This window comes from Plecotus auritus, assembly GCF_963455305.1.
Source record: "Plecotus auritus genome assembly, chromosome: 9".
Lineage (NCBI taxonomy): Eukaryota > Metazoa > Chordata > Mammalia > Chiroptera > Vespertilionidae > Plecotus > Plecotus auritus.
In genome coordinates this window covers 22,295,802-22,322,061 of record NC_137783.1, presented here as the reverse complement: position 1 = coordinate 22,322,061, position 26,260 = coordinate 22,295,802, and the positions used below count along the sequence as shown (strand labels likewise).

The 26,260-nt window shown below is 44.6% G+C and overlaps 2 protein-coding genes across 7 annotated transcripts in view; one reads left to right on the top strand and one right to left on the bottom strand.

Moving 5' to 3' along the window:
- MMS19 (MMS19 homolog, cytosolic iron-sulfur assembly component) overlaps positions 1-16,177 on the bottom strand; it is a 29,771-nt gene extending 13,594 nt beyond the window's left edge. For 4 of the 5 annotated variants that reach the window (XM_080687626.1, XM_080687628.1, XM_080687627.1 and 1 more), the window contains exons 1-8: positions 16,032-16,177; positions 7,646-7,694; positions 5,649-5,749; positions 4,771-4,856; positions 4,308-4,382; positions 3,822-3,891; positions 3,313-3,441; positions 3,160-3,221 (exon numbers count right to left, since the gene is read on the bottom strand). In XM_080687626.1, coding sequence (XP_080543752.1) covers positions 3,160-3,221; positions 3,313-3,441; positions 3,822-3,891; positions 4,308-4,382; positions 4,771-4,856; positions 5,649-5,749; positions 7,646-7,694; positions 16,032-16,143 — 684 coding nt within the window. In that variant the 5' untranslated portion in view covers positions 16,144-16,177. The remainder of the gene's footprint in view (positions 1-3,159; positions 3,222-3,312; positions 3,442-3,821; positions 3,892-4,307; positions 4,383-4,770; positions 4,857-5,648; positions 5,750-7,645; positions 7,695-16,031) is intronic. The other variant, XM_080687630.1, reaches the window with a different exon arrangement.
- A 156-nt stretch (positions 16,178-16,333) lies between these two features.
- Positions 16,334-26,260, top strand: part of UBTD1 (ubiquitin domain containing 1) — a 56,117-nt gene continuing 46,190 nt past the window's right edge. Inside the window, exons 1-2 of one of the 2 annotated variants that reach the window (XM_080687625.1) lie at positions 16,556-17,044; positions 21,660-21,698. Coding sequence is in view for 1 of the 2 variants with exons in the window: in XM_080687624.1 (XP_080543750.1) it covers positions 16,975-17,044 (70 nt within the window). In the remaining variant the exon portion in view is untranslated. Of the gene's footprint in view, positions 17,045-21,659; positions 21,699-26,260 lie in introns of both variants that reach the window. The other variant, XM_080687624.1, reaches the window with a different exon arrangement.

Sequence of the window (26,260 nt, the reverse complement as noted above, 5' to 3'; positions counted from 1 at the left end):
GTGAAATTTCAATATTTAGGGGGCAAAATCAAACTTCAAAGAAAGAAGGGGGAGAAGTAAATATAAAGGTTTATGAATCAGAAGGAACTTAGATTTCTCCAAGGAACTTGAAACCTAGAGGTAAATGCAGAAATGCCTTCAAAATCTTGGGGGCAAAGAATTTCCATTCTTGAATTTTATATCCATACTATCAACAAGTGGGAGGAAAGCATGAAGACATTTTAGATTTACAAAATCTAAAAAAATTTCACTTTGGTATATCCTCTCTCAAGAAGCTAACAAAGGTTGCACACCACCACAATGAGGGAGTAAACCATAAAATGAGGCATACATGCACACGGGAAATAGGAAATCTGACCCAAGAGAAAGGATAAAGGAATCCTAGGATGATGGTGAAGGAAGATTCACTATGCATTATTTCTACTCTGCATTAGAAGTAGAAAGCAACTAGTTGAGACTGTATGACCAAGTTAAGAATAGTTTTACATTTTTAAATGGTTGAAGAAAAAATCAAAAGAAGAATAATATTTGTGACATGAAATTATATGAAATTTATACTCCTATCTCCATAAATGAAGTTTAAATAATTATTTTTCAATTACAGTTTACTTTCAATATTATTTTGTATTGGTTTTAGATGTACAGCATAGTGGTTAGACAATCATATACTTTACCAAGTGTTCCCTCAATATTTCTAGTACCCACTTGGTACCACACATAGTTATCGCAACACTGACTCCATAAATTAAGTTTCATGGCAATACAGCCACTGTACCATATTCCAATGTCTATGGCTGTTTCTGTACTAGAACAGCAGAGTTAAGCTACAAGAAACCAGATGACCTACAAAGCCTAAAATAGACATTATATGGCCCTTTACAGAAAGTTTCGCAACCCTGCTCTAAAATGAGCATACAGGTATAGTGAAAGTCAAAGGAACTATCATTTATACTGATGTGATCCACTATGATGATGGTATATGGCCAAAATGCACTGGTAAGACCATAAAGAATATTTCTAACACAAACAGTGATACTAAAAGCCAGGTCTCTATTTTAATTGACAAGAGCTTTCTGCTTCCCATAGGATGCAATGCAGAACACACAAAAGTCTTTTCGGCCCTGGCCGGTTTGGCTCAGTGGATAGAGCGTCTGCCTGCGGACTCAAGGGTCCCGGGTTCGATTCCGGTCAAGGGCATATACCTTGGTTGCGGGCACATCCCCAGTAGGGGATTTGCAGGAGGCAGCTGATTGGTGTTTCTCTCTCATCGACGTTTCTACCTCTCTCTCCCTCTCCCTTCCTCTCTGTAAAAAGTCAATAAAAGATATTTAAAAAAAAAAAAAAAGTCTTTTCGAAGAAGAGAAATTCTCCTATCATTATGTATATATTTTGTTTTTTCCTATAATATCTCTGTGAAAATATATAAGCTATTGGGAACAGTGATTATCTTTAACAGGAAAATGTGTGGTGGCTATAAAGGGGTACAATGCATAATTCTCTATACTTTAAATGTTGAATCATGTTCATTTGTGTTAACTTTAAAAAAAATGAATGACATACTCTTCCCTTCCCCCAAATTATAAATGCATATATTCCAACAATTCCACTTTTAGGAATTTATCCTACTGTTACACCCATATATATGTGAAATGATACATGTACAGGGTATGTAAATTGTAGCATTGCTTGTAACAGCAAAAGATTAGCAACCAACCTTAATCCCATAAAAGACTAGTGAAATTATTGGGTATTTCCATGTAAAGGAATATTACACAGCCATAAAGAATAAAACGAGCTAATATATATACCAATATAGAACAGCTTCCAACATATACTGTTAAGTGAAAAAGGCAAAATATAGGAAAAGTGTACATATATGTGCTACCACTTTGAGGGGGAAGGGGATATAAAACATTTGCTTATATATGGATGAACAAGTTCTGTATAGACATAATTGATAAAAGTGGTTGACAATGGAGAAGAAACTTGAGAGGTAGATTTTTTTTCACCTTTTGGATTTTGAATCATGTGAATGTGTTATCTTCTCAAAACAAATACAAAATAAAACAAAGCAACACCAAGGTAGCCTAACCAAGAGCTTTCAAAATTTTAAAGATACATGCTCTGAGTTAGAAATAGTGATATTTATTACAAAAGAGATGAAAGGAATTTCAGGAGAGAGGTGGCCCCAAGCAACATAATTTCAACTGGAATAAGCTGGCAAGAAATTCCCTATGGCAAAGATGACTGTGTAACTTTAAAGGCAATGAGATTCAATATTCTGATTTTGTTTGTGATATAACTCCTTTCATTTCTTCCAAACCACTAATGCTTGCAGTGATGAGACCATGAGTATCTGGAAATAGAAAGGAAATGAAGATACAGAAAGGGAGGAAGGTCCAAGAGGGTCAGAGCAAACACTTCCTGTACATACTGTGCTCAAATGTGTCTTCTTTGTTTTGTCAATTTGTTTCTACTGCTGAGATGCCCCCATAGACTCCAGGATCATATCCTAGACATCCCTCAGAAATCAATTGAAATCCTAACTATCTTATCTGTTCCTGCCTACTATAGCTCACACTGAACTCTGTCTTCTCTGAAAAACTATTAACACCACTCATTTTGGTCTATAATCTCATATTGTTACTTAAATGTTTCACCCTTCAAGGGCTGGAATCATGTTTTACAATCCTGTAGCCCTCAGCTCTAAGTACATTGGTAAAGAAGTTCAGGATCCCCCTACATGCCTGCTGAATTGAATCCTTCCTCTGATGGCAAATGCTTCTCCATTTCCCAGTTAACTAAAATTATGTTCCTAAAGACAGGGACTGTCTCTTTCCCTCATTGCCTAGAACTGGGACTGGCAGATAGCAGGCACTCAATGAATACTTAAAAAAATATATATTTTAAAATTGATTTCAGAGAGGAAGGGAGAGGGAGATAGAAACATCAATGATGAGAGAGAATCATTGATTGGCTGCCTCCTGCATGCCCCTACTGGGATCAAGCCCACAACAGGGCATGTGCCCTGTCCGGGAATTGAACCATGACCTCCTGATTTATAGGATGATGCTCAACCTCTGAACCACACCTGCCAAGCAACGAATATTTAAATGAATGAATGAACAAACCAATGAATGAATGAAAGGTACTACTTACAGGGGTAAAATCAATAGGGAAATAACAGGATGTCACTTCAAACAACTCTTCCACAAAGGGTCCTAAAGCAATGGAGAAAGAATGAGGTTGACTTACAAGCTTCACTCATCGCAACAAACCTCCACCAGCAAATTCAAGGCTACAAAGTTGTACCGAGGCTATAGTCCCTGGAGATGAGGTCATGGACAATGCGGAAGGCCACCAGAAGGTTACGGGGATCCTTTTCTCCATCCATCACCTGGATGAAGCCAAAGGTGAAGTCAGCTCCTAGGCCCTTCAGCTCTGGGGAGGAGAGAACAAGGTCACTACTGTCCCATGGATAGAAAGGTGGGCTTTCTTATGGCTTGTGTTTTCCCTCTACTACCACTGCCTCCCCTTTCCTGCCTCCCAGGGAGAGGACCCTTTTTGTTTTCCTATCACTCAGTGAAGAAGAGACGTGCAACAATATATAACTGTTACAGAGGTAAGAATTTAAAACAGCCCCAATTCTACCCTTCTTTTACTTTACTGGGGAGTGCGTAGACCCCCAGTTTCCCTTTATCATTCTCTCTGAGTACTGGCTCTTCTATATAAGCCCCAGGCTAACATGAGTCCTGGTATTAGGGGGGCGGAGGACAGGATGTGGTCACTTTTCAGATTTCCTAGAGAGCCCTGCCTCTTACCTTCTTCCCGGGTTCGCATAAAGTTGGTGATAATACTGTAGACTGTGTGTCGGTCCACCTGTGGCAAGGACTTGGGGTGGGAGAGACCAGAAATAAGTTAAGAAAGTGCTCAAAGAATAACTCAGCTGACACAACTACTTCCTGCTTTACAATCTCTAAGCGGACAGTGCTCTTTATACCAGTATAAGATGAACCTAAGAGGAAATGCAGAGAAAGGACAAGGCTGTTAGCCCAGCACTACAGCAGTGGGGCCAATAACCACAAACTGTCTGCTGTATGCCTTACTTTTTTTAGATGTAAGAGGACACAGGCCAGACACAATGGCATGCCTCCCTCTTCTTATACAGTAGCAAGGAATAGCATGTTAACATGGTCAAAGACCTGAAGGAGTTGAGAACTTCGAAGGCAATTATTTTTTTGCCATCTAATTCTAGTTATGTGAAGGGCTGGAAGATAGAGAATACCAAGGTGACTGTTATCACTCACCTGTACATGGACCTCCTGGAAGATAGCTTTAAGCACAGAGACAGCCAGCCCTGGGGGCAGGGTCACACACAGGCTCTGGGGGAGAAGAGGAGATGAGTGAGCACTGAGGGAGTTCTAGCAGAGCCTTTAAGACACAACCCTAAAACAGGCCTAATTAGCTACAGTGGGAATCACAACATTCAGATTCAGCAAGAGTGAGAAACATGGTCCCTTTTCTCAAGATGATTAGTTCTTTGTAGTACCTTCCAAGCTGGATCTGAATTTCAGTCCCCAAAGGATACTTTTACTTTCTAAAGTAAAACAGACTAAGAACTGAAGTGAAGCTGGCTGACACTAGCTCAGTCCCATATTTGGGCATCTGTTCCTCAGCACTCAAAGTCTCACCCCCAAAGGGCAAAGAGAGAATTCACTGGAAAAGGGCTTCTGCAAACATGATGTGAAATGGGAAAAAAGGAGAACTCACAAGTGCCCTCAACCCCCGGAGGACAGATGGGATCACAAGATGATGGTCCTTCAGCCGGTTCTCATAGAATAGGATGAGGTGTACCACTGCACAAACCAGACATTCAGCCATTAGTCCACACAGGCTGGAGGAGGGCACCTCAGGGCTCCTTCCTGGGGTTTCTGAGGGCTATTACTGCTCGGGCTTCACTACAAATTTCCTCCTTCACCAAAGAGGTATGTCTCATGCCCTCCCATTGAGGATGCCTTGATTAGTCAGGAAAATAGGTGAACATCTTTTATTATCCATTCATACATAGGCCTACCATCAGACTCATTCTCAAGCCCAGAACTAACTTTCCATAGTACTGGGGCTGCCAACTTTCTCAAAGGGCCAAGATTGTAAATATTTTAAGCTTGCAGGACAAAGTATCTGTCACAATTACTCAACTTTGCTCAACTTGGCCGCTGGAACATAAATGCAGCATAAATACCAGGTAAATAAATGGGTATGGCTACATGCTAATAAAACTTTATTTATAAAAACAGGCTGCAGTTTGCCTATAGAAGTGAAATAATTTGTTGGCTTTTTTCCTTAGGACTTCAAAGCACTTTGATATTTCATTACTTTTCCACTCCATCTATGAGACACTACTTTGTCCACTTTACAGAGGGGAGGATGCACTGAAAAATACTGTCTAAAATCAAGACTGTCTTGTCTTCTGTCTTAATCCTTATCATTTCTGTGACATATACCAGTGAGGAATGAAGACCTCCATTAGTAGCTCACAAATCCCTCCCTCCCTTCCTCCCTCCCTCCCTGTAATGGCTTGAATAGACAAGGAAGGCCTTGCTTGGCTCAGCACTCCAGGGAGATACTCCTACTAGTGATGCCAGTACCTTCCTTCTCCAGGAGCAAGGAGTGACACTGGAGTAGCACCTGTGACAAAAGCTGGATTCCTCGTTCCCGAGTTCGGGGTTCTGGATTCTCTAGAGAAGACCTGGGGAGAAGTAGGATAGAAAGCTTGACATTACCCAGTTCAAACTTTTAAAGAAGTAAATATTTTGCAAGTAGTTACACTCACTCCCTGGGCATGGAAACCAGCAAGGAAGGTATTCTGGAGGTGCTTAGGATTACAAATAACAGTAAGACCAGAGCCTAAAGAGCCAATTCCCAGATTGATCCGGCATCATGTTACACCTCAGCCACCAGAAGTGCACATCTCCAGGCACTGACTGGGTATTGGGCTTTCTCTTTCTCCCCTGAATTGTGACATTCCTCTGAAACACAGCTTAGCAGCTACACATAGGGCTCAAGAGATGACTGGCAGCTTCAGTTTCAATCAAAACAGGCCGAAACTGGTTTGGCTCAGTGGATAGAGTGTCGGCCTGCGGACTGCAGGGTCCCGGGTTCGATTCCAGTCAAGGGCATGTACCTTGGTTGCAGGCACATCCCCAGTAGGGGGTGTGCAGGAGGCAGCTGATCGATGTTTCTCTCTCATCGATGTTTCTAACTCTCTATCCCTCTCCCTTCCTCTCTGTAAAAAATCAATAAAATATATTAAAAAAAAACAAAACAGGAGGAGAAGAAATATATTACTGCTGAAGAAGAAAAGTGAGAACATCCACCAAGGTCTGGGTGGGGGGAGTGGGGAACCACAACAACTTTGGAGATAGGAACTTGTCACTGCTCAGAAGTAGAAAATATACATTTAAAAATAGACCAAGGCACATTTATTTTATAGCAGGATTATTCAGAATAGCCAAAATGCGAAAATAACCCAAGTATTCCTCAACTGATAAATGGTTAAACAAAATGTGGTATATCCATACAACAGAATATTTTTCAGCAAGAAATAAAATACATGCTACAACAGGGATAAACTTTGAAAACATGATGCTATGTGAAAGAAACCAGACTCAAAAGGCCACATATGGCATGTTCCATTTATGTGAAATGTCTGGAATAGGCAAATCCATAGAGATAGGAAATAGATTCGTGGTTGCCAGGGACTGGGAAGAGGAGGGAATGAGGAGTGACTGCTAATGGGAATGGGGTTTCTTTCTGGGTTAACGAAGATGTTCTAAAATTGACTGTGGTAAGGGTTACACAAATCTGTAAATACACATTTTAAAATGGTGAGCGTTTTAAGTGAATTATATCTCATAACAGTGTTATTAAAAAGAAGAAAAAGAAACAAGGCCAGAATAGCCTGAATAGAAAGGCCAAATAGTTGCTTATGTGGAAGAAATGCATAATAGTGACCTACTCCCAACATCCCCAACCCACCAACCCAATGGCCATGACTGTTAACAACCTTTGCAATTAAATGGTCTACCAAGTATGAAATATGAGGAAAGTAGGCATTGGACTACAAGCACATACTTTCTCTGATGCTTGGAATATCTGATTAGGACAATGATCTTCCACCTGTTTCCCCAGACCTTTCCCTATATAGTGGGTTCTGGTGCAAGGTCAGCTTCCTAGCACTGCCCAGCAGGGCCCAAGGCAGGTCTGAGTCAGATCCAGGATGACTAGAATATCATGGGGGCAGGTGGGTCTTAAGAGGCATAGGAGGAATCCCAGCTCTAATTAAATAATAGTTGATGGTCTTCAACCAACCACCTCACCCCAAACCTATGGGCTGATCCAGGAGCTGGTGTGGCCCATAGGCTATGTGCTCCCAAAACTTCCTTAGGAGACTTAGGTAGCATGACACTTTTTTTTTTTAGGAGAACAGGTGTTTAGCCTGAGGTACTGATAAGAGGTGAGTGGGTGGTTGGGCTACAATAGGAAAAAAGTCAGGACCAATTAGTTCCAGGAAAGCAGCATCGTACAAACAACTTTTTGAGGCCAGGCTAGAGAAGGGCATTCTAGAGCAGAGGCTCTTTCTTACCCAAGGGCTTCCACCACTTGTAACACTGTGTAGCTTCCAGATTTCACATCTAGAGGAAACAAAAGAAAGAAATATGAAAAAACAAAAACCCACCCCAGGGTTCAATGACTCATAGTGGGGCCCACTATGCTTGCCAAGAGCACCCCTATATGAGAATCATTACTCTTAACATTCGAATATGCAGCTTCAAGTATAAAAATAGAAAAGTAATGCACATATAGGTTATTCATTACAGAATTATCTACAATAGCAAATGACTGCAAACAACAAACGGCCATCAATAAGAAACGAGTTAAATAAATTATAGTACATCCATACAATGGAATTCTCTGTAGCAACTCAGAAAAAAGTGAAGACTGAAGAAATCACACACACACACACACACACACACACACACACTTGCTGATAATGGGACAAGAGCTAAAAGCAGAACAGTGCACATAAATAGTATATGTTTTTGCACTAATGCCATTTTTCTGTTCCAGGACCTAATTAGGGTTACCACACTGCAATTAGCCATCATGAATCCTTAGTCTTCTCTGGTCTGTGAAAGATTCTCAGTCTTCCTTGACCTTGACATTTTATAGAAGTATTTCATAGAAGGTCCCTCATTTTGGATTTGTTTGTGTTTGTTTTCATTTATTCATAAAACATATTATAAGTCAGGTACTGTGTTAGGGGCTGGCGATAGAAATATAAACAGGGAGCTTTTAATAAAGAGCCCACAGTATGTTGGGGCAGAAAGACATCAAAACAAACCACAGTATAACAAGTTTAGTATTACCATCCTATATAATAAAAGCCTAATATGCAAATCGACCAAATGGCAGAACGACTGGTTGCCATGACACGCACTGACCATCAGGGGACAGACGCTCAATGCAGGAGCTGCCCCCTAGTGGTCAGTGTGCTCAGTCAGAAGCTGGGTTCACGGCTGGCGAATGCAGCTGCCACGGTGGGAGCCTCTCCTGACTCTGCAACAGCACTACCGAGTGGCGGCAGCAGGCACAGTGGGCCGAGATGAGCACGAGCAGCACGGCATCCAGCCCCGATTCGGGCTCCTCCCTGGCTGCCTGCCACTTGGCGCACTGCTACATCCCCCGAGGGTTCCCGGACTGCGAGAGGGATGTCCGATTGCTGGCTTAGGCCTGATCCCAGTGCTGTTCTCTGTAGAAAGCAGTCAGTCTGAAAAACTCAGTGACTTAGGGAAGAGCAGGGAACTCAGGGTGAGCCTGCTTCTGTGCTTGACTCACCCACTAAATGGTGTTCGCAGGACAGACCATGGTGGCCCAGCCCATGCATGTGCAGCAGCTGAAGCTCAACAGCAGGCCGTGCAGCAACAGAAGGCCATCCAGCCACAAGCTGGCAGGTGGACATCCCCCGAGGGGTCTTGGACTGCGAAAAGGTGCAGGCTGGGCAGAGGGGACCCCCCACACACACAGTCCCAGGGCACAAATTTCATGCACCGGGCCTCTAGTAGTGATATAAACAGAGACTGGGTTAACATAAGAAAGGAGTAAAATTCCTGGGTTTATGGGCCATTCCTCACTAACTTTAACTGAGTCATTCTCTTAACACTATAAATTCTCTCAAATAAAAAATATCTGTAAGTACTGTTAATTACATACTTGGACTCCTGGGATGAAAGAAGCTAATAAATAATTAAACTAAGGGTAGCCTCAATGGCATTAAGGAAAAATAAGTCAAAGTTCCTTTCCCTATATAGGTAGGCCTAAGTTTTTCCAATGTGTTCCAAGATTTGCTCTCTAAAAATGGACCTATTAGCACCTCCTAACTACCCACATTTTCCTCAGCAGGGCACCAGTTCCTGTGGGGCACTGAGTGCTGTCAAAGGCGTATTTATATGAGACTGACACAGAATGCACAATCAGACCTCTGTCTGATGGAGTTGCAGCCTCTTGAGACTTTGGAGTAGCAGCCAGGGAGGGGGGATATGTGAAGGAGTAGGAGAAAGAAATATCCCAATCAGGATTCAGTTCTATTCAAGCTCTCCAAATGTCCTTTCTGCTGAGGATGCCACACACATTTCTCAGAACTATATTTTAGTGTCGTTTAATAGTCTAACAATCTTTTGGATTCAGGAATAGTAGTCTCCTAAGGGAATCACAAATTGTGGACAATACAATATAATAAAGACTGAAATGGGAGAAACCAAGATGGCGGTATAAGTAAACACCTAAACTGCTGCCTCACACAATATCAAAACTACAACTAAAAGACAAAACGGACACCATCCAGAACCACAGGAAGGCTGGCTGAGTGGAAATTCTACAACTAGAAGAAAAGAGGTAAGCACATTGAGTCTCAGAGGAGCTGCAAACGGCTGAGGTATGGAGACTCGCACGCGGAGAGGACGGGCGGCTGTGTGCACGGGCGGTTGAGTGTGCAGCTGGCTTTCTAAAGCGGGAGGGAGAAGGAAGCTCCTGACTGCACTGAACTCCAGTCCCGGGCGAGATGCTGGAAAACTAGACTCATTCGGGGGGAATCTGGACTGTCAGGAAAAGAGAAAGCACACTGAGACTTGGGAGCTGCAGAAGGCAGAGGTCCGGAGGTGCGTGCGCAGAGAGGACTGACTGCTGAATGCACGGGAGGCTGAGTGCGCAGCTGGCTTTCTAAAGCGGGAGGGAAAAGGAAGCTCCCGACTGTGCTGAACTCCAGTTCCAGGCAAGTTTCTGGGAACCCTGACTCATTCAGGGAGAAACTGGACTGTCTGGCAGCGGGCGAACCTCAAGGGCGGCTTTCTCTCAGGGGTGCTTGCAGCAATTACCAAGGGACACTGAGACACAGGGGCCTATTAGGGCAGGGCTGACGGGAAACCAAGGCTGTCTGCTCCGCCGTGAAACTCCGCCCCATCCAAGCTGAGCACAGAGGCTTTTGCAATTTTGCAAGTCTTGTCTCATAAGGCTGTCTCCAGCACAAAAGTTCTCCCAGCATAGACACAGCTGATCCTCACAGCCAATTGGCCTGGAAGTCAATTCCTCCCAGTGATACCAACAACAATCAAGACTTAACTACAACAAGGCTGAGCACACAGTCCACAAAGGGGTGCACCAAGAATGTCCACCTCAGGTAACTGGGGAGGCTGAGCCACTGTGCCCTAGAGGACACCTAAGACACAAAACTACTCTGCCAACTCAGGGAAGCAGCAAAAATGTGGAGACAAAGGAACAGATCACAAATGAAAGAAATGGAGGAAAGCAAATGACTGGATATAGAGTTCAAAACCACGGTTATAAGGTTTTTCAAGAATTTCCTAGAAAAGGCCGATAAATTTAGCGAGACCCTCGAGGATATGAAAAAGGACCAACTAGAAATTAAACATACACTGACTGAAATAAAAAATATTATACAGAGACCTAGCAGCAGACCAGAGGACCGCAAGAATCAAGTCAAAGAGTTGAAATACAAAGAAGCAAAAAACACCCAACTGGAAAAGCAAAAAGAAAAAATAATCCAAAAATTTGAAGATAGTGTAAGGAGCCTCTGGGACAACCTCAAGCATACCAACATCAGAATTATGGGGGTGCCAGAAGAAGAGAGAGAGCAAGATACTGAAAACCTATTTGAAGAAATAATGACCAAAAACTTCCCCCACCTGGTGAAAGAAATACACTTACAAGTCCAGGAAGCGCAGAGAACCCCAAACAAAAGGAATCCAAAGAGGACCACACCAAGACACATCATAATTAAAATGCCAAGAGCAAAAGACAAAGAGAGAATATTAAAAGCAGCAAGAGAAAAACAGCTAATTACCTACAAGGGAGCACCCATATGATTGTCAGCTGATTTCTCAACAGAAACTATGCAGGCCAGATGGGAATGGCAAGAAATATTCAAAGTGATGAATAGCAAGAACCTACAACCAAGATTACCCTACCCAGCAAAGCTATCATTCAGAATTGAAGGTCAGATAAAGAGCTTCACAGATAAGAAAAAGCTAAAGAAGTTCATCACCACCAAACCAGTATTATATGAAATGCTGAAAGGTATTCTTTAAGAAGAGGAAGAAGAAGAAAAAGGTAAAGATAAAAATTATGAACAACAAATACATATCTATCAACAAGTGAACCTAAAAATCAAGTGAATAAAAAATCTGATGAACAGAATAAACTGGTGAATATAATAGAATCAGGGGCATAGAAAGGGAGTGGACTGACAATTCTCGGGGGGAAAGGGGTGTCGGGTGTGCAGGAAGAGACTGGACAAAAATCGTACACCTGTGGATGAGGACAGTGGAGGGGGAGGTAAGGGCAGAGGGTGGGGTGAGAACCAGGTGGAGGGGAGCTATGGGGGGAAAAAGAGGAACAATTGTAATAATCTGAATAATAAAGATTTATTAAATTAAAAAAAAAAGACTGAAATGAAGGAAAATCCAAGTAACTAAGAGGAAGAAAATTTATATCCATCACCTGTAAATTCAACATGTCCAAAAATCACACTGTTCAAAACCAGCACAGTCCCCAACTCCATTTTTTAAAAAATGTATTTTTTTATTGATTTCAGGGAGGAAGGGTGAGGGAGAGAGAGCTAGAAACATCAATGATGAGAAAGAATCACTGATCAGCTGCCTCCTGCAAGCCCTCCATTAGGGATCAAGCCTGCAAGCTTGGTTTGTACCCTGACCAGAAATCAAACCGTGACCTGGTTCATAGGTCAACGCTCAAACACTGAGCCATGTCAGCTGGGCCCAACTCCATTTCTCTTTTGCTCATTCTCAGGCTCAAAAATTTGGGGTCATCTTAAGAGTCCTCTGTCTCGCCCTGACCGGTTTGGCTCAGTGGATAGAGCGTCGGCCTGCGGACTCAAGGGTCCCAGGTTCGATTCTGGTCAAGGGCATGTACCTTGGTTGCGGGCACATACCCAGTGGGGAGTGTGCAGGAGGCAGCTGATCGATGTTTCTCTCTCATCGATGTTTCTAACTCTCTGTCCCTCTCCCTTCCTCTCTGTAAAAAATCAATAAAATATATTAAAAAAAAAAAAAAAGAGTCCTCTGTCTCCTTAAAGCCCTATAACTAGTTAGACCTCAAATTCCACAGATTCTTCCTTCTCTTATGTCCATTCACTTATGAAGTGTGAGATGATGCTGGCTGGAGTCATCAGGAAACACCTGGGGGGCAGGCAGTGAGCACTCAAATCTGGCCTTGGATCCTAGGTCTAACTTTGATTAGATAGAGCTAAGAGGGAACTAGAAAGGAAAGCACTCAGGGAACAGCAAATCAAGGTGGCTGTCTGGAACTAAAGGTCCAGGAGAGAAGTGGTGAGAGTAAAGGCTGGGGCCAGGTAGTGGCAGCCTTTGAATGCCTGGCTGAGAGCCTTTCACCCTTAGAATGCCAGATCATTTCTCTTCCATACTTACACCTTTACAACTGACACCTACTTTCATCAGGAACCCAGGTAAAAAACAAAGTTGGTGGAAACTGCCTTTTCGATCACGGCCTGTTCCTTCTGCATTTACAACTTGCAGGAGAGGTTGCAGCTGTGAGTGGCTGAATGGATGCTGATCTCTTTAGCACTAACAAAGCTTGATTTAGGATGGAGGATTAGAAATTGCATCTGATTCTAGGGACACTTCAAAACTCTGTCAGCCTTCAACAACCCTGACTTAGGGCTGTGGTCTAAGATTGAGAATATCAATTTAATCCTTCTCAAATTCGCTTTCATTATGTGATTCCCTTGCTCAAGGATCTACAATGACTGCTATTACCTACAATAGGTCCCTCACACCCCTCTGCCTGGAATCCAAGGTTATGAATAATCCAACCCCACCAAACCTTTTAAACCTTATGTTAATACCCTTTTACTTATCTGTTACTACCAACTTCCTTTCTTAGTCAGAAGGGTTAAATTACAACAGGGCTGGTGTTAGTCTTAGCTGAGTTGAGTTAAATGTGACTAGACAATCGTTTAGACCCGTGGTCGGCAAACTGCGGCTCACGAGCCACATGTGGCTCTTTGGCCCCTTGAGTGTGGCTCTTCCACAAAATACCACGGCCTGGGCGAGTCTATTTTGAAGAAGTGGCGTTAGAAGAAGTTTAAGTTTAAAAAATGTGGCTCTCCAAAGAAATTTCAATCGTTGTACTGTAGATATTTGGCTCTGTTGACTAATGAGTTTGCCGACCACTGGTTTAGACTATTTATTTCAGGCAGAAAAGTATATAAATTTTACAAAGATATTTATAAGAACTTGGCATTCCTTCATCGTGTCTTCTCATATGTGTTTTGAATTTGAAAAATTCAAAATTATTGTGCTCATAACATATAAATGTGAAAGAATAGTTACAACTAACGCTGATATAGCAATGTTCTTTATCTTGGTTGGGTGTAGGTGTATGCATTTTTCAAAATCAGTAAACATACATTTAAAATTTGTATATTTCACTGAACATAAATTTTACACCAAAATAAACTGTAAACAAACTCTAGTTAATAATATGCCTACCAAAGTATTTGGGAAAGTATACTGATATTCACAATTAAAATGGGTGGATAGATATGTGATGCAGCAAGTTATATTAAAATGTTAATGGTGGTGGGAGTATGTGTTTCTTATGAAATTCTTTAGACTTTGCTGTAAGTTTGAAAATTTTCATAAAACACTGGGGAAAGTGACATTGATAATGCACTGTACTTGTTCATTGTAAGCACTGACAACACACTATGCTTCATAAAGCTGTAAGCGGTTAAACTTAATGGAATGGCAGCATCAGGCATTTGCTCCTTGATGCTCCCATGCCACCTTGCATAGACTTCTTATAGTTTTTTTTCATGGTGTAGTGATAGGCACATATGTAGCCTAATTTGTATTTATATTCCTACTAGAGGCCTGGTGCACAAAATTTTGTGCAGTGGGGGGGTGTGTGTCCCAGGCCTCTTGCAGTCCTGGAGCCCTTGAGGGATGGCTGACTGACGACTTAGGCCTGCTCCCCATCCTCAGCGCTGCCACGGAGACCGGAGAGGCTCCCACCACTGCCGCTGGGCTCACCAGCTCAGGGCTTCTGGCTAAGCAGTGCTCCCCCTGTGGGAGCACACTGACCATCAGGGGGAAGCTCTTGCGTTGAGCAGAATGCGCACTGGTGGTCAGGTCAAGTCATAGCCACCAGTCTTCTGCAGCTAGGTCGATTTGCATATGAGCCTTTTATAGGACTAGAGGCATGAAATTTGTGCATGAATAGGACTGCTGGAACCAGCTTCCCTCTGGCACCCGGGACCCTGGCTTCCCTCCGGCTGCTGGCAGGCACCCGGGACCCAGGCTTTCCTTGCAGTCCCAGCTTCGTCTGGAAGGTTGTTCGGTATAATTAGCATATTACGCTTTTGTTATTATGGATTGCTTTGCACCTGTTTGGAGAATAACATGTGTTCAATAATGATGAAATGATTTAGTTAAAAGTGGAATTGCTAAGGACCAAAGTATTATACATTCTGCAGATTCACTATATTCACTTATCACATATTCTAAAAGTTAGTATGTTCAATTTTCAAGGGATATGTCCTTTACTTTTCCCCAAGCACGAAAAATTTCCAAATATAGGCAAAACTCATCTGTATTTGTGAGATTATTTTGTAGTCTGTTACTGTAGTCTAAAGGCCTCCTAACATTCAATAACTTTTAAGATTTTTTTTTTCTAAAAGAGTGAAGTCTCAGAATTCCAAGGAAATCTGGAATTTGTTTTATTCAAATCTTAGATAAGCTGTCAGAATTAAGTGATCCCTGAACTGGTCAAAAGCAGGAAACTGGAGATCTGGGGAAAGGATAAAAACTACCACCAAATAAAAAAAGTCATGAAACAAATTAATCAAGAACTTTACGAAGAAACACAGGTAAAGTCTAAAGGAGGATACGCAGAACATCGCAGACTCCCCCAGGCTGGCTTCTCTTCTCTCTCCAATTACAGCCAGCCAGAGCTCTGGCCGCCGGGCCACTCCCAACATGCCACGCGCCTGGAGCTGAAGCCGCTGAATACACTTCTTCTCACTTCAACCTCCCAGACACAACGTGCTTTCGCGGCGTGAGCACCAGATTCTAAACTGGAGCTTCTGGGTCTGGGTCCCGGTTTCCCCACCTGCCTGATCTGCGAGTCTCTTGCCCTCGCTGGGCCTGTTTCCTCGTAGGTGAAAATAGCAATGACTCTCCTACGTCGGGCCGGCGCACAGGGTCACTAAACGAAGATGAGGGGCATCAAGACGCTTTAAGGAAGATGCAAGGGACTCTCAGTCTGTTATGGCTCTTAAAGTACGCGATGCTCACAACCAGCCCCAGACCGATCTCTCAAAGTCACCGCTGTCCCTCACTCCCTTCCCGCCCGGCGCCAGTGCAGCTCCCTGCGGTCGGCCCATTGCGGAAGCCGCGAGGCGACGTCTGCCGTACCTGCAGCCACTTGGTCAGCGGGGCCCTCCTGCTGACCCATGACGAAGTCGTGCACGAGGCCCCACAGGGCACCCGTGGGCGCCACCGCCTCCAGATCGGCGGCGGCCGCCATGACGCGAACTAGCGATCGTGGGAGGGGAAGTGGGCTGTGGCGCGGGACGGGCCTCTCGGCGCACGCGCCTCCTGAGCCAATCGCTTGGCGAAGGCTGAGGGGTCGGGGCGCTCCCCGGGTCACGTGCTTGCCGGTCCTGGCGAGGCAGTTCCAGGGAGGCTGGAACGGCCCCTCCCCGAGGGCGGGGCCTAGGCCGGGGAGGTGGCTGCTGGGCAGGCAGCCCGGGGCCATTGAGGGCCAGTAACTTCTGGCCCTGCTACCCCGGAGACCGGCGGTGGGGGCGGGTACCTGACTGGGTGGGGCCGAGGGGCGGTACGCACCCTGGGGGAAACCAATGAAAAAATCAGGCCCAGCACGAGGGGGCGGTGCCGTCGGTCACGTGCGTACCTGCGGCCGGCGGCCCAGCGCCGGCACCTCAAGCCCGAAGCTGGGAGCGGACCGGGCGGGGGCGGGGTTAGGCAGGTGAGTGACAAGCTCGGGGGCCGGCCCAGCCGGGAGTCCGGAGTGAGCCGGGTGTAGCTGCGGCGGTGCCCGCCCCCTCTCCGCCCCGCCAGCGGAGCTGTTCTCCGGCCGGGCACCGTCGCGGGCCCCCCTGGCCCGGCCACCTGGGACTGTGTTGGGGAGTCGGCCACCTCCCTCTCTCCCCTCATCTGCAAAGTTTGTGGCGAAGCCGGCGCTGGGGCAGAGCGAACCCCAGGGGGGGAGATCGCGGAGCGCCCGATGACGGGCGGCAGGAGCCGTTGACCCCGGGCGCCGCTGTCCGGGACAGGAGTGTGGAGCAGTTGACCAGCCCGCCGCCTCCGGTGCATGGGGCCCGGCTGAGGATCCAGCATGGGCAACTGCGTGGGGAGACAGCGCGGAGAGAGGCCGGCCGCCCCGGGACACCCCCGCAAGCGAGCAGGTAACGACGGGAAAGGGAGCAGGGCTACGGGCGCCCCTCCAGTTGTCCCCTTCCTTGCCTGACCTCCCACGGCTCCTGGCGTCTGGGTTTTCCCGAAGTGAGACGTGGAGTGGGGGCTCCCCGCCCCTGGCTGCCGGGGGAGCCGAGCTGGGGCTACTGGGAGCGCTGACCCGGCTTCGAGCTCAACTAGCTCCAACTGGGAAGCTCGCGTGGGGGTGGGGGCGGGGGCAGGAAATGTTTCCAGACCGCAGCGGGCCGGCGGAGGGGAGGGGGGCCGGGGCGGGGCGCCGCTCGCCTGGCCCCCGGGCCGGGATCGGATGCCAGCCCGTTGGGGCACGGCGAAGGTGGCCAGGCGTCCCCAGAACTCAGCGAGCGAGGCGAGAACAGTCGCTCCTTCCAAAGGCTGTGTCATTTCATTATCCGGCTGCAGATCGTGTCTGCCGGAATCCGACTTGCAAAAGCACTGCAGGACTCTGGGAAAGAAATCTTTATTTTAACCGCAAGGCTTTCTAGAGTCTCCGGGCCGTCTCGGAGTCTTGGAAAAGTGGGGAATCGCCCTGGGGTTTGTTGGGGTCCTTCCCAGCCGTGGGAATGGGATCTGCTCACTGGTGATCCGCGAGGGCCGGGCAGCGCCTTCTCACCTTCTTGGTACACTCCTATCCTGGCGCTTCGCCTCCCCCAGTCTCGGTCTAGTACTTACTTCCTTCTCTGGGGGTGTTGCAAGGACCTTCTGAGAATGATAAAATCGTGGACGTTAGAGCTGCAAGGCACCTTCGAAACCAGTCTAGAATCCAAATAGACCCTACCTCCTCCAATCTATGAAAAAGCCCGGATCCAGCGAGGTTGAGTAACTTGCCCAAACCCACACAGCTCTTTAGTAGTACAACTGGGGCTAGAACACAGTCTCCTCTTCCACCCAGTTGCCACATATTCCCTTATGTAAGAGTAGTTAATGAAGTGAAAACTTTAGTTGGAGTTTCCTGTCTCCTTTGACACCGAAGGTGTGTTGACTGGGTTGCGGAAACTGGAAAGGTGGATGTGGGAAAACATGGGGGAATCAGGAAAGGATGTCTGTGTGGTGGACAGGATGACTTGTAGAAGATATGTATTTTTATAGGGCGGGATGGGTAAAATTTAACATTAAAATCCTCTTGGCAACCCTGGCCATTCTGACTGAGGAAAGTTGATTCTCAAACGCAAGGGCTCTCATTCATTCATTCATTCATTCATTCAGTTAACAAATATTTATTATCTATGTGCTCAGTTCACATAATTTATTTTGTTGCATTTGAAACTCCTACTTGAAATTCTCCCCTTCCCTTTTTGGCATTATTAGACTATCTTGTTTCTTCGTGTGTTGTTTTTCTCTCAGATCACTGCTAGGTGTGGACACACCCATGGGTCAGTTTGACATTTCATTTTTCTCTCTCATTACTCTCCTTGGAGAAATCTGATTCAGTATCACAACGCTTTGTCCATTGGGAATACCCATATGCTGTATCTTCAACTATTCCCTCTTGAACATTAGACTGCTATCTCTAAATGCCCACTGGACGCTCTGATGTAGTTATCCTCAGACTGCACACCTCTAAAACCAAGCGCTGCATCTCTTCCCTCAGCCCCCTTCCCTTTGCTCTTCCATGCTTTCAGATGCCTAACTTAATACTTTGAAAACCTCTCTGCTGACTTTCTCTACTTTCTTCCCTCCTCCTTCCAGCCAGTCAGTCACTTGGACTTGCTGTTTCTTCCTTTAGCAGGTCTTACAAACCTGCCCCTCCCCACTGTACTTCACAGCCTTGTCACCTCAAATGCAACTCATCTCCCAGGCTGAAGTTAGTTCCCTACCAAAGGCCAGTTCATCTTCAGTCATTCATCTAGTGCCTATACTTGGTGAGCAACCCCCAGATGATGTTTATTAAATTAACCTGCTCCAAACCATATAGTTCTACGTTCAGAAAAAATTGTGTACCTCCCCATGTCTACAAGAACTTTAACTCCAGGTTGTTCAAGTCTGGTCCAATCCTTCCATTTAAGGCACGATTTCTTTCTCTTCCCTGACAATAAGGCCACCAATGTTTGCTCCTGCTATTTCCCCCTGCTTATTAAGAGCCTTTCTTCCCTTTAAGGTCCACCTCAAATCCAATATTTTTCTAGAAACACCTTGCCTGACAGTTTCAACCCCTCCTCAGTAGATCTGATTGCTTCTTCTAAGAACTCGTTCAGACACATCATACCACTTATTTAACAATTATCTACTCCATATTATTAGTCATTTCTTTGATGTTTACAGTCTTATATCAGCAACTACATTGCAAACCTTGAAGAGTTGGGTTCTGTCTTATCCGTGTGTGTGTGTGTGTGTGTGTGTGTGTGTTTGTGTGTCTGTCTGTCTCATTCATTCATTTAACCATATACACACACACATAAATACTCGACACTTAGCACAGTGACTTATACAAAGGAAGCACTCAAAATTTGATGACTTTAGAAAGCTGCCTCAACTTCATCTTACCATCTGAATTTTTCATGTAAACATTTTACTGAAGTATATTTCTACATTTTCTACCTTCCAGTGTATCATTTTTGCAATTCTGTGGGTCCCAGCTATAAATAGCTTTATTAATAATATCCAAAGCCAAGGGGAACTATAAGATGACAAGTTTGGTACAAGGAAAGGAATCCTTCTTAATCTCAGTGTGCACGTGGCATTCCTGTAACATCTACAGGACAGTTTGCTAAGGACAGTTTTGTGTTGTAACACTAATGCTTAAAATTCCCCTAGCTCCCACTGTAATGCTAATGCTTACCTTTCCTTGGTCACTGATGTAATGGAAGAAAGCCTCACAGAGAGCTAGCATATGAGCTGTAGTCCTGGGCCTGTAGCTGGGTGACCCTGGGCAAGTCATCAGTCCTCTCCGGGTCACACTTTTAATATTTTAGAAAGGGAAGGGGGGTTATACTATATCATTAGAGCCATTGTAATTATCTTCACAAAGGGAACTATCCACCTTGAAAGTTGAAATCTTATGCATTGTCACCCTTTGGCCTAAATTCTATCTTCCTAGTCACTTGACAGGTGAAGCAGAGACTTGACATCCACTGGTCAGGCAGTATTGCATTAGCTGGAAGAATTAGGCGGTCCTCTCACCTCACCAAGTTTTGTGATTGTCACTTTTTTAAAACTGTTATTCAGCCCTAGCTGGTTGGGCTCAGTGGATAGAGCGTCAGATTGTGGACTGAAGGGTCCCAGGTTCGATTTCGGTCAAGGGCACATGCCTGAGTTGTGGGCTCGATCCCCAATTGGGGGCATGTAAGAGGCAGCCGATTAATGATTGTCTTTATCATTGATGTTTCTATCTCTCTCTCCCTCTCCCTTCCTCTCTGAAATCAATAAAAATAAATTTAAAAAACAAAAAACCTGTTATTCATTTTTAAAAACTTTATTATTGAGAGTATTACAGATGTCCCTCCTTTTTCCCTCTTGTCCTCCATAATCTGGTTCCCACCCTGATCCAGGCCTTCACCACCCTATTGTCTGTGTTCATGGGCAATGCATATATGTTCCTCAGTTAATCTCTTCCTACCCACCCCCCTTAACTGTTACTCTTAATGCAAACCCAGTGGTCTGTGTTCTCCCCTTCAGATCCTGGGTGGCCCTTGCATACTTCAGAGAATACTTGGGGGTTTACTCCTTTGGAGGGCTCCTGCCACCCCATACATATACCCTGGGTAGGTCAATAGCTCTGCCCAAGAAGTGAGTGAGTAAGGCAGCCTTTCCCCTGGCCACCCCAGGATGAAATAGAGGTGGTAGAACAGGCCAATCTCTTGCCCAGCTCCACCCTTTGAGAATGTGGCAAGGCTGAAACCCAAATATCTGACTCTGGTGTGCCAGGCGTATCCACTTACATTCTGGAATCTCAGGCTAGGGATGGACAGACCCAGGGCCCTGTTTTGGGCTGGTTGGGCTTAGCAAAGAGTCAGCTTCTCATTGTGTGGGCTGTTGTGGCTATTCTTGAGAGAGGAATTGGGCAACTTCTCCATTTGCTCAGTAAATATTTACTGAGTGCCAGGCACCTTACTGGCTGTGAACAGACCTGGTCCTTGGCCACATGAAACTTACAGTTTAGGGGGACAGATAATACACATATAGTCTTAAAAATTACATGTGATCATACATGGAAATCCTGTATGATTATACATATAATTATGTATTGTTATTATATATGCTGGGGACACCCACATTTATCATTTCAGCTCATCCTGTCTAGCCTTATATAGTTTGCTGCCTACATAATACATCTAATGTCTAAAAGGCTTCTCAGATTAATATGCCCCAAATAGAATCCCCACCCCTGCTCCTTCCACACGGAACAGTTCCCATCACAGTTAATGGTGATTTAATGCTTCCAGTTGCCCAGGCCCCTAACATTCTAGAGTCATCCCTGACTCCTCCCTTTCTCTCATATCCCACATCCACTTAATCAATAGACTTTGTTGGCTTTGCCTTAACTATATCCAGAACCTGACTGTTACTGTCTTCACCACTTTCACCCTAGTCTAAGCTACCATTGGCCTCTTAACTGACCTTCCTACTTCCTCCCTTGTCTCCCGACAGACTATTTTGAGCTCAGCAGCAAGAGTGATGCTGTAAACTGTAAGTCAGATTTTGTTACTCCTTTGCTCCCATCTCATTCAAAGTCCTTGTGTTGGCCTACAAGACATAATAGGATTTTCACCAGCTTAACTTTCTTAAACCATCTTTTGCTCTTCATTCCCTGTTCTAGCCTCTGATATCTGAATGGGTCCCTCCCTCCGTCTTCTCCTCCATTTCCTCAAACATTCCTTTTCAGTTAAGCCCTTCCAGGCTATTCTTTTAGAAATCGACCCCTTCCATTCACCACCTGTTCTCAGCATTATCTACCACTATTCCCTATTTTATTTTTCTTTACATCACTTACCATTACCTGACATTGGCTGTCTTCCCTACTGGATGTGGCCAGAGATTTTTATTTGTTCATTCCCTGGTACCTAGAGCAGCGCCTGGCGTATTAATATTGTTGGATGAAACTAGTGTGTGTGACCGAATTGGTGAGGTTTATAGAAAAGCAGGAATGAGCAGATCTGATTGTGTTCCCATCTTAAATGGGTGTTAGGGCAGGTATTTGATGAAGGGACTTAAGCTGCCACCTCAGAGTGGTGTTCTGTTCCTGGGACTGGTTTCTCTCTCACCCAAGGACTAGGGAAGGTCTCAAATACCTGGGGTATAATTCCCTGTGGTTTGGGAGCCTCTTTCTAGAAGATACCAGGGCTGAAGCAGGAGAGCAAAGTGAAGCCCTCTTCTAGGGTTCTAGCCAGGGAGTAGCACTTTCTAGCCATTTTATGTGTGCATCTATGTAAGAGTGGACACCTCTCCCAGGTACACATGGTATTTGTAGTCATAAACTCAAGGGGAAGTGATGGGGTAGTCTAACAGGCTGAGGCAGGAGGAGGGTGATGTGGATTCCAGGCCTCTCTACCCCATTGACTTGTTGGGGAATTTTTAGAATCATAGAATTTTAGAGTTGAAAGGAACTTGAAGATTTCTTTAACCTCTCTTTTCTTTTCCAGCTATTAACAAAAGAGAATAAAGGTATATCTACTCCCTGCCGAGTTCACAGAAATATGGTACAACCTATATAAAAACTGCCTGGGCTTCTTTAAATTTCGAGTGTGCTGAGGCCAAGACATTGGAGGGAAGTGGTCAAAATCAAGTGTATTGAAAAGGGAGGAGGTCTAGTCTCTTTGCCACGTTTTTGAGTGGTGATCTTGGGCCAGTCATTTGTTTATGCTCAGTTGATCCTCTGTTTGATAAATAAAAATATGATAATATCTCCAGTTGACTTCAGAGAGATGTTATAGGGATAAAATAAGCTGACACTGTGCCAAAACCGGTTTGGCTCAGTGGATAGAGCGTCGGCCTGTGGACTGAAGAGTCCCGGGTTCGATTCCGGTCAAGGGCATGTACCTTGGTTGCGGGCACATCCTCAGTGGGAGGTGTGCAGGAGGCAGCTGATCGATGTTTCTCTCTCATTGATGTTTCTAACTCTCTATCCCTCTCCCTTCCTCTCTGTGAAATATCAATAAAATATATTAAAAAAATAAAAAAAAATAAGCTGACACTGTTTTAAAAATTGTTTTCGTGACTGCACTATCTGCTCACATATGAGGTCCCAACTCAGAGCCTCATCTGGCATTAATGGGAAATAAACCTTGGTTCTCTGCTCCTTCCTAATTGTGTGTTACTTTGGACAAGCCTCTTGGTCTCTCTGAACTCAATTTCCCCGTTTGTACCCTGCTGATCTCCTAAAGAGGTTGTAAGAATCAAGTGAGATCCTGTATGAAAAAAGACTGTGAACATAGTTTCTATTATCCAAAGCTACAGAATTTTTACTCAGAAACCATAGCCAGTGATTCCCCCCACACCATATCATTGAAGTTTACTCTTTTTAAAGGAACAAAACTATAAAAGAAACGTTTTAAAACCATTTTTTGGATGGGACTCTTTCTGAAATGGATGATATGCTTCTAAGCAAACTATGCTGAGCATGAATAACCTCTGCAACTTGCAATGTTGAGTTTGCATCTGTATATACAAAGCACTTGCTTGGTGGAGGTGGGACATCAAAAGCTTCTTTCTCTCAAAAGTGTTTATATCTGAAAGGAGAGGGGAGATGGGGGTAAACTGGTGGCAGGCAGAAGGAAATTGCCAAGGTAGAGCCTGTTCAGAGCCCTACCTCCAGGTCCCAGGCAGCAGCATTGGTGCGAGGAGGCTCTTGAGTCCTGTCCCTGGCTCTGAATTAGAAGAGTGGTTCTTGCCTGATCAGTTATTGTGTTATGACAGCATCAGGCCTTTGGGCTTATGAGTCTTTAGGGCAGTGGGCCCCAAACTAAATGGTTCTCTGCTGCTGTGCTTTTGGGATTCATGTTTCCACCCATAATTGTTGCTCTGTTTTCTCCCTGGTAGTCAATGGTCACTTCCTCCCCTCCCTAGTAAAAAATTGTTAAATATACATAACATAAAATTTATCATTTTGATCACCTTTAAGTGTACAGTTCTGTAACATTAAGTACATTCATGCTGTTGTACAGCCATCACCACCATTTATCTCCAGAACTTGTTTCATCTTCCCAAACTGAACCTTTGTACCCATTAAACACCAACTCCCCGTTCTCCCTTCTCTCAGCCCCTGGCAACTGCCATTCAGCTTTCTGTCTCTATGAATTTGATTACTTTAGGTATCTCATAAAACTGGAATCATACAGTATTTGTTCTTCTGTGTCTGGCTTATTTCAGCATAGCATCATCAAGTTTCATGCATGTTGTAGCATGTGTTAGAATTTTCCTTATTTTTAGGGCTGAATAATACTCCATTGTATGTATATACTACATTTTGCTTATCCATAAGCCATCATAGGACACTTAGGTTGCTTCCACCTTTTGGCTATTGTGAATAATACTGCTGTGAACATGAATGTACAGATATGTGTTTGAGACACTGCTTTCAGTTCTTTTGTGTGTATGCCTAGAAGTGGAATGCTGGATCATATTTTAATTTCTGAGGAAAACAATTCTTTAGCGGCGGCGCCATTTTACATTCCCACCAGCAATGCATGAAGGTTCCAATTTCTTCACATCCATGCTAATACTTGTTATTTTCTGTGTTCTTTTTTGTTTGTTTGCTTTTTGGGTGTTTGTGTGTGTGCGTGCATGCGCTCATTTTTAGGTAGTAGTCATCCTAATGGGTGTGAAGTGGTATCTCATTGAAGTATTCACTTCTTGAGATCCCATCTGCTGGGCTCAAATAGCAGCCCCTCTCATTTCTTGAACTTGTTTTAATTATGCCTAGAGAAAGAGTAGATGGGCTCAAAGTGAAGCTTGACGGGTCCCCCAGAGGCAAATACAGGAGCTTGGGGTGGGGAGAGGCTGTGACATTTTTCTGGTCCGTCAGAATTTGGTTTCTAACTATGTGGTCAATAGTTGGGATGGATGGATGGATGGATGTCTCCTGTTAAGCAAAGCATTTCTGTGTTATCATTTATCTGGCTCCCAAAGATGTTAATGCTATCTTACTCTGAGCGCCACTTCTTTTTAGCTCCCTTTTGCATGTGAGAGATGCAGGACTGTAGTTCAAGTGAAGAATGTTGGGCTAAATGAAAGGTATGGAGATGGAGTGTTACAGTGACATGCTAACATGGTGCTTGTCTGCTGTTCGAGGCCATGTGCTTCTCTCCGAGCTGTTGGGGACAAGATCTCTCTGCTTTCTGAGCCCACAAGGAAGGGGGACTGAGTACAATGTGCTCCCATACCTCTGACCAGCCCCAGGCCCTCAACTCCTGCATCTATTGCCCTTGGAAAGAGAAACCTGTAAGGAAAAGGTCTGGAGCACCTTCTTGCTGCAGGGTAAGGGGTGGGGACAGTGGGGAACAGGGGCAGCCTCATTTGTACCTGTCTCCTCTGGGAGGCTGGCACCAGAGCCCAAGCCTAGGCAGCCAACTGGTCCCCAAGTAGCCTGCATCCTAGAGTCAAGCCCATGGATGGAGTTTTGTGGTTTTTAGGGCTTGAAGAGCTGCAATAACAATAGCTGGGTGTTTACCATGTGCCGGGAACATGGGAACATCACCGTACAGTATTTCTGTCAATCCTCACAACTATTATCACCTTTTTATAGATGAAGAAATCAGACCTTAGAAAGTTAACATCACCTGCCTACGGTCACAGCTGTAAACAACAGAGCCAGGACTGGAATCCAAGTGGTCTGATTTCAGAGCCCAGGCTTTTGGCCACTGTAGTTTATTTTCATTGAACTTAAAATGTTTTTTAAAATAAGAGTTTATTATTGAGTACCTCCAGGCAACATGCCAGATCCATTCAGACCATCATCTTATTTGATTCTTCCCATTTTGCCTATGGGGACATTTTTACTCATTTTACATTTGGGAAAGCTGATGGTCAGGAAGGTAAATTGATTGCTGGTGGTCATGGAACTCAACTTAAGTACTTTGACTCAATTCCAGTGCTCATTCCATTGTGCTGTGAGTCCCTCCTCCAACCCCCATGAAATGAATCTAGGAGGTCAGCTGTGAAGTCTGCAGAGCTTCAAGGACAGTGACTACTCTGCTCCCCTACTGTTCCTGTCACCTCCTTTAATTTTCTAGCAGCTAGACCCCAGCCTGCAT